This window comes from Apis dorsata, unplaced genomic scaffold (genome assembly GCF_000469605.1).
Source record: "Apis dorsata unplaced genomic scaffold, Apis dorsata 1.3 scaffold_437, whole genome shotgun sequence".
Lineage (NCBI taxonomy): Eukaryota > Metazoa > Arthropoda > Insecta > Hymenoptera > Apidae > Apis > Apis dorsata.
In genome coordinates, this window is record NW_006263687.1 from 1 (window position 1) to 8,859 (window position 8,859).

Consider the following 8,859-nt stretch of genomic DNA (forward strand, 5'->3'; position numbering starts at 1 on the left):
TATATTATCATTCAATTTTATCATAATAAAAAATATAAAAACAATTTTAGTATTATATAAAAGAAAATTGAAAAATAAATAATTCTTGAAAATAATATTATATTCTAATCTAATATATTATCAATATATTATTATTAAACAATAAATATATACATACATATAAAAATATGTATATAACTGTACATATTTTTTATTTAAAAAAAAAGAAATAACTTATAAAATACTTATTATAAAAATTATTATTATTTTAATATAAATAATATATGAAAATCAAAATAATTATAATAATATTAAAAATATATTTTATAATATTAAAAAACTTGATTTTAATTCTTAATTGATTTTTTTTATATTTAAGTACGATACTGTTTTCTTTACCCTCATTATATTTGTTCTTATATCCTGTCATGACCTTCATAACCTGACATTTATTGATTTAAACAGATTTTGCACTATGCGTATGCATAGACTGCAGTATCAGTCATTTGTCATATTTTTATTAAATAAATATTTATTGAAAATCTTATATTAAAATAATAAGTTCTTATATTTTTTAAAATAAATTCGTATAATATAATATCAAATTTATGATATAAATATAATTTTTATCATATATTGCATTTCTATTGTATATTATTGTAATAATGAATATATGCGAAATTATTAAAAACTTTATTGATCAATTTTTCTTATTAAAAATGATCCATCAATTCGATTTTATATAAAAAACTTTAAATAATAGTTATCAATCATTACATATTTTTTAATTATTTTTTAAAATATCTTTAAAAAAATAAATAAAGGATACTTAAAGTTTTTTTTACTTAATGTGATAAATAATACATGAATTTATATATTAACAAATAAATATATAATTGTAAAATTCTTTTTAAAATTTTTCCAAGACTAATCATTAAGTTTCAAATTTTTCAGAATATTTTATTTCTTATAATTATTCTAATTATTATTAATTAAAAAACATAGTTATTTTTACAAAGTTGAAAAAAGTTTGGAAATTATATATAAGGAAAGAATAACAATATTTAATGTAACATAACAAAAGAGGCACATTTTATTTTCTTTAACAATAAAGTAAAGAATCTCACACACTCGTGGTTCATTGTAAATATTGTGTTTTCTATGATTATAATGTCCAAAACTTATACAATACATACTAAATACTATAATTTGCCATGCTATATGACTAGTTTACAGACATTATAAAGTGCAACTTATTTTCAACAATCACATAATATAGTTATTTCCATTTAATAAATATTGTTTTTATTATTATTATTATATTAATGTTATTATTATTATTTATCGACTTTGTTATCATTATCATCACACAAAATCAGACAATCATTTGAATAAAATTTTAAAAATAAATAATATACAAAAATGATTTTATATTTAATAATGTAAGTTATTTATTTTATCCATGTTTATAAATATTTAATATTTTATTTTGAATTCTACAAGTAATTTTATTAAATTGTTTTTTAATGCAATTTTGCATCAAAAAAAGTATAAATAAAATTTTATTAGTTTTTGCAAATTACAAGAATCCATATATTTTACTTCATATATGTTCTTTTTTTTATTTTAAGATAAGAAACGATTAAATGATTTACAGACAAAAATTTTTTATACTAAAATCACAAAAGCGAGATTAAAGTTCAAGAGCTAGAGTAAATTTTGAAACATATTTAAATATTCACAAGAATATTTAAATATTCACAATTTTTCAAGTAATATATTATAATATTTTTGTAGCATAAGTTTTTTTAAAATTAGTTTTAAAATATTAAATAAATGAAATTAATATTTTATATATCAAATAAAATTCTGTAAAATGTATTAATATATTAATATTAAATATGAAAGAAACTGAACAATAAGTTATTATTCATGTTACTTTCATTAATTTTATATTTTTCATATATTATTTATATTTTTGTTACCTCATTAACTTCAAATAATTTTACAAATAATTAATAATAAATTGAAATTGTTACCTTAAGCTGAAGATAAATAATATAAAACATATTGAAAGAATATTTATAAAACTATATGATATCTTATAAAAAGATATTTTTAAATATATAATAAAATTTTTTTGCTTTATAAACATTCTTCTTATTTCTCTACATAATTCAAAATTACGAAAATATTAAATAAATCGATATGGAATGTCCAAAAATATTGAAGAAATAACTGCATAACTTAATATTTAAAAATATAGACTAGAAATCAGTATACCTATAAATTAAAAAAACAATAGAATAGCTGCATTATATGTTTTTGTAAAAAACGATAAAATGCGATATTAATTTTTCAAGTTTTATAAAAAATTCAAAAGAATATTTTTATAAAATATAAAGAAAAGAAATTTTTTGTTTTTCTAAAAATTACATTAAATAAATCAACTATTCTTGCATTTCAAATTTAATTTTGCAATTTCAAATTTAATTTTTGTTCTATACTATACCTACAATATGTGTGTGTGTATTCTTCCAACATTTTCTATAACCATCAATATTTGAATAAAAGTAATTGCATATATCTATATCTAAGTATTTTTTTTTGTAATGTATTAAATCTATAATTTTTATATAAGAAATGTACTGCGCGAATTATTATTTAATTTTAATATAAATAGATTACAGCAACATGTATACAATATTTAAAATTTTCAAAATATGCGCAACACTGTTTCTATTAAATATATACATTTTGATACAGTTTTGATTGTAGTGATTTTAAAAATCTAATCACGAGTTTTTAAATATGAGAATAATTAATGTACCTTTAAATCCAATAACACTTCATTCATAATATGATATTTTTCTTATGCACTTGCTGTAATCGTAACAAATTGTTTTACTCTATTCCAAAAGTATTTGTTTCTTCTACAGCCAATAAAAGCTTTTCATATAAAATTTCAGGTGTAGGATATGGTGGAAGATCCAAACGATTGAAGCATGTATGAGCTCTGAAAAATATCTAGTTTAAAAAATAATATTACCAAATAAATGAAACAATATTATCAATAAATTTAAAAATTATCAACATCATAATAATTACAGTTTTCTAAAATAATTTTATTAAATTATTTTCAAAATAAAAATATTTATACCTGGGTAAACTATTTGGTCTTCCCCATTTTTCAATGCAAAATTTCCGTGGTCCTGTAGATCCACGTAAAGCTGCAAATCCTTCATATGGAATGCTTGATGTACCAGTAACAAACTGTAGTAATCTTAATCGTTGTTCATTACTAAATCGACTTATACTGCTCCAAAACCATTCTACTACTGGATGAGCATCATGATAACCACTTCTGTATTCTGTATGTGTCCTCCAATCATTAAGGTCAATTTCTGCTGCTCCAGCTATTACTAATTCCAATTCTCGTGCATCAAAGACTGATACTAATCGTGGATCTACAACTTCATAAAATCCACGAACTAAAGATTCTGTTTGTTCAGCAATACCACGCTCGAGTCTCCAACGTACAACTCTTTCAAGATATTCTTTCTTATTTTTCTCTGTAACAGCAATATTTCTACCTCCTGGTTTTAATTCACGTTCAGCTACTCGTCCAAGAAGTTCCTCGGTGACCGAAAAAGTTAATTCCAATGGTTCGATACTTATATCTCTTTCTTTAATCCACATTAAACTCTGATGGAATTCTTGATCTAAACTTTCTAAATCACTTAAACTTGCTGGTATTCTCAAAAGAGCTTTATAAAATGGTCTCGTAAAAAAGGCATCTAGCAAATATTGATGAACTAAAGCTAAACCTAAGACTCTGCCTGAAAATCTGAACCAATCATGATAATTATCTACGAAAGCTGACATTGGCGATACTTGTACAGTATAAGTATCGTTAGCAGAATATTCGAATAATCCATAATAAGGATTAAAAAGTTCTCGCGATAGATGAAAGAAAAATTCACGGGATGGACCACCATAATCTACACCTTCTTCCTCATCAAACATAATTACTAATTTACTTTTTTGTAAATCCTTTTTTGAAGCAGCCATAATGCGAGTAAAAGCGTCTTCTAAAAAATGTTCTCTTCTAATATGCAATCTAAATAATGAAAAATATGAAAAAAATATATAACATAAAAAATATAAAATATAAAATATAATTATAAAAAGTATAAAAATATATTTATTTAAATAAATATACTTTTATACTTTTTATAGTTTTTATCATAAACTCTTACTTTAATTTTCCTGGACCTTGCCCATATCCTTTACTTTCTAATTTCCTATAAAATGTTCTAAGTTTAGCTTCAAAATCTCTTCTGTAGGGAGCCGGAGCTCTAGCAGAAGCTCTTGTTAAGCCAGGCGAAGCATGCGGACTACCTAGTGGAGATCTGCCAACGTTTCCAGGTACATATGACATAATTTCTTGTTCAAATAAGCTGTAATAACAAATTCAATATTTATATCATTTTATTCTTTATTTCATTCAAAACTAAGATTATATTATACCTTAATAATAATGCTAGAGGTACATCATGTCCTAATCGTTGTAAAGCAGTTGTACCTTCAATTCGTATTGTATTTACTTTTTCTCGAAGTGCAATATTTTGCCCCAATGCTGAATGTCTTTCTTTTAAAATATCCATTATATTAGGTTGACGCAAGAAAGCAACAACTTTGTCATTATAAGCTACGGGTATATCTGGTATAGTTGTGATAGCTGATTGTTGAGGTCTAGGTGGTGGTACTGGTGCTTCATCTATTAATGTTCGTATGTGAATTGATTCAGTAGGCAATCTTGGATCAATAAAAGATGTTGCTTTTCTAGCATGACAAATGAAAAATCTCTGAAAATATGATTATTAAAATAATGTTTTACTTTCACAAAGAAAATTTCTAACAAATAAAATTTTTAATCATAATATATTTACTTTGCCTGTTCTATCAAGTTTTGATTCATAACCTCTTGGAAGTTCCTTAGCTGAATCAGCAAAAAAATTTATTAATGCTACCAAATCTCTGTTATGTTCATATCTTGGAAATACTGCAGTATCTCTTCTAATTTTGCTAATCATATGTTTTAAACTAGGATTACGATTATATAATTCCACTGCTTCTGCATGGCTATGTAATACTGTGAAAAAATCGGGCCTTGTTAAAAATAATACTGGAGGACTCATACTAATATCAAATGGTTCAGTTTCATTTCTTTCAATTCGTTCATTCGCTCGTTCAATATTCTCGAAATTATTTCCATTTGTATGTTGTGAACTAGATGGTTCACGATCAATATTGTCAGGTCGAGAAATGGTTCGACGAACACTTTGATAACGCCTATCTAATTGCTGTCTTCGAAGATCGCAACCAGTGTTTCGTGTTGTTAAACTAGGTCTTTGCCAAGTTGTCGTTCGATTAATATGATCTATATAGAATACCCGACCATGACTGTCGATTCTTGCTTCCCATGCTGCAATAATAATGTAAAATTTATTTTCTTAATTAGATTATAATGTTATAAAAATTTATGATAGATTTCTTACATGGAGGCAAAGGTTCTTCAGATGATAATGGTACATTAGATGTTTGGCACATCGGTAAAGGACGTAATGGCTTTGGACGATGTGTAGGTGTTGGTGGACATTCTAATTGATTTGTTAAACTGGATATTGGTCTTTCTAATGGTCTAGGTGGTCTTGGTGAACTCAACAGCGCTATACTTTTTGTAACAGCTCTTCGCGACTAAAATATTAGATATTTAAATATTTAATAGTTCAATATAAGTTAAAAAAAGAATTAATAATAATAATATAATAGCATTATATATACAAATATAAGAAATTTTATATAAGATATATAAGATATCAATATTTATTTTATGTATAAATTCTAAAATTATATTTATTGTAATATATATTTATTGTAATTTATTGTAATTAATTGTAATACATTTTATTAAATTACCTTTGAATTAGAAGCTTCATCAACATCTACGATTTCAAATCCAAAACAATCTTCAGGATGCAAAGGTGCAGAATATTTTTGAGGATGTCTTTTAGGTAATTCTGGTGGACCAGTTGGCAAAGCATTACTTCTATGCAAAAGTTTATGAGTTACCCGTGGTGGTAATGGTGGAGGATTTGGATATAATGTTTCGTATAAACCTTCAGGAAATGAAAAGCCTTCTGTACTTCGCCATAACTGATAATATTCCACACCTTCTTTTGTTACAATACCATTTGTATCACATGGTCTCTGAAGTAAAAAATATATTTCATAAACTTTAATTTTAAAATAATTTTAATTTCATACTTATTTGATACTAAAATTTAATTTATAAATTTGAAGGAGTGTAATATTAATCTATTTGTGGAATTAACAATTGTGGAATAAAAATTACATATATTATGCATGCACATATAAAAGTGCAAAGAACATAAATTTGCATATGTTAAATATGTTAAATATTTAGTCATTTGATTCAGTATAAAAAAAAAAATTAGATAGAATTAAATAACATTAAACATTAAAAATAATAATAAAAAGCTAAGTTATTTACTGTGTTATGAATTCATATAATAATAAATTTTTGAATAAAATAACCTTTTTGGTCCCATTATGACCTAAGATTGCTTGCTGTGATTCTGTATCAGAATTGCTTGCATCACTACTATTTGAAGAACGCGGTTCTATTTCAATGCCTTGTGCTTCTTCTAAATGATTTTTTCTAATTGATGGTTCTAATAATGCTACAGCATTTTCTTCCAGTTCAGTTTGTTGAGCACTGGCAGTTTCAGATAAATTTTCTAAAATTGGCAGTTTAAATGGTTTCTTTATAATATCATTACAATGTACTAAGTCTGTCAAAGTGTTCTGTGATTTTGGCACACTTTTAGACATATGTGAACTACCAGCTTCATTTAATATGCTTAAATTTTCACTTGTATTCTTATTATTATTTTCTGTAAAATTTAATGATTTATGTGCATTAGCAATATCATTACTATGTGTTTCATTTATCGAAGTACTTAAAAATTGTGATTGTTCATCAGAACTACATGAAGCTACATCTTGTAGAGGTAAACTGCAAGCACCTTTTATATCTTTATTCTGAAATTGAGAACTAAATTGTTGTGAGACATTATCATCATTATTGTTATGTCTGTCTCCTACACTTTGTTCATATTGCGATTCTGTACTACTAGATTGCAAATCTTTGTTAAAAAATTGTTTCTTTCTAATCATGTTTTTGGAAGATAAAGGCAATTGTTCTACAAAACTGTTTATCTTTCCAGAACTACTATCTACACTTGCCAGAAAACACTTTTTTCTTGTTAAATTTTTATGAGACAATAATATATGTTTCTGATTTGAATTATGTATAATTTCATCATTCAATATATTTGGAGCAATAATAATATTATCAGTTTCACATCTTGGTGGTAATACTGCTATATTAGCAGGTTTAGAAATTATATTTTCTTTATTACATGTTGATTGACAACATGCATTTGATTCTTCTTGTAAGTTCAATTCTTGAATATTACTTATTTTATTAATTACTTCTTCAGAAGATGCTTCTTGTTGCTGTAAACCATTTTCATTTGATGCACAGATTACATCTGATGACAATGAAGCATTTTCATTTTGTTCTATAAAATCATTTTTAACACTAGACATAAATATTTTTTTATTACATTTTTTATTACTACTTTTTATAGTAGTAGTTTCTACATGATTTACCGTAGTTGAAGATCCTTCATTTATTGTGCCAACTGTTAATAATGTAACAGATTGTTCTTCAGATTCATTTTCTTTATTATCTTTTTCACAAGCTATATTTTTAACATTAATCTCAGAGGGCATGTTTTAAAACATAGTACCAATCAATTATATTTTTTTATATTGCTGTAAATAGGAATATATCAAAATTTATATAATAAAATAAATAATAATAAAATTATAAATAATTATATATAATAAATTGATATAACAATACAAACAATAAAAGAAAAGAAAGTATGTCAAGTGAAATTAAAACTATATTTAATACAATTTCTTATATAAAATATAATTTAATTTTTATTTTTTTTCAAAAACTTACGATAATAAACAATATTAAAAAAATTTTTTAATTTAATGTATATATAATAAATATTCGAATGTATATCAGTTTACGGTACAACTATCGCAAGTCATGTAATATTCTGTATTTGGTATTTGAAATTAATGTCATTTAAAATCATTATCATTAAATATAAAAAAAAATTTGCTATATTTAATTAAAATAATAAACAAATAAATAATTTATGATATAATTTCAAAGGAAATAATTTATTAATATTTTAAATTTTTATATAAACTAGAAATCATATCATATTGAAATCTTAATATATTGGTACTTTTTACCTGCATATGTTACATTATTTTAAGTATTTTAAACGAAAAACCCTGGTAAAGCCATTTTACGCCACATTTATCCGTTCACTTTTCTTGCTCATTACACAAATTCATTACAGAACGCGTTGCCTTACTTTGACAGAAAGATATAGCAGACTGTATCTGGTAACTTTTCGTAATGTCACATATATTGGATTTTTATATAGTAGATTGACTATTTACTTTGACATATGATTAAAAAACTATTATTTATTATTATTATTCTATTCTTTATCTATTACTATTTTATTATTTACAAATAAATTAAAAATGTTTTTAATTTATTTTCTAATAAATATTAATATTTAATTTTGTATTATTATGAAGAATAAATAATATTTATATATATATATATATATATTTTATATTATATAATATATATTATTATATATTATATTATATTTATATATTTATAAAATTATA

General features: G+C 23.4%; 1 protein-coding gene across 1 annotated transcript; it reads right to left on the bottom strand.

The window, feature by feature from the left end:
- Positions 1 to 2,517: 2,517 nt before the first annotated feature.
- Positions 2,518 to 8,576, bottom strand: LOC102678776 (E3 ubiquitin-protein ligase HECW2). Its single transcript, XM_006619764.2, has 9 exons — positions 8,407 to 8,576; positions 6,601 to 7,905; positions 5,962 to 6,252; positions 5,541 to 5,739; positions 4,932 to 5,467; positions 4,510 to 4,847; positions 4,239 to 4,439; positions 3,140 to 4,099; positions 2,518 to 2,995 (listed from the first exon to the last, which is right to left on the bottom strand). The coding sequence occupies exons 2-9, from the start codon at positions 7,861 to 7,863 to the stop codon at positions 2,884 to 2,886; spliced, it is 3,900 nt and encodes a 1,299-aa protein (XP_006619827.1). The 5' UTR covers positions 7,864 to 7,905; positions 8,407 to 8,576; the 3' UTR covers positions 2,518 to 2,883.
- Between the last annotated feature and the right edge of the window lie 283 nt (positions 8,577 to 8,859).

Coding starts and splice junctions, on each gene's coding strand:
- LOC102678776 (XM_006619764.2), bottom strand. CDS start 7,863: ATGCCCTCTGAGATTAATGTTAAAAATATAGCTTGTGAAAAAGATAAT. Junction 5,468..5,540: donor TGAAGAACCTTTGCCTCCAT/GTAAGAAATCTA, acceptor TTATTATTGCAG/CATGGGAAGCAAGAATCGAC. Junction 4,440..4,509: donor CCTCTAGCATTATTATTAAG/GTATAATATAAT, acceptor TTGTTATTACAG/CTTATTTGAACAAGAAATTA.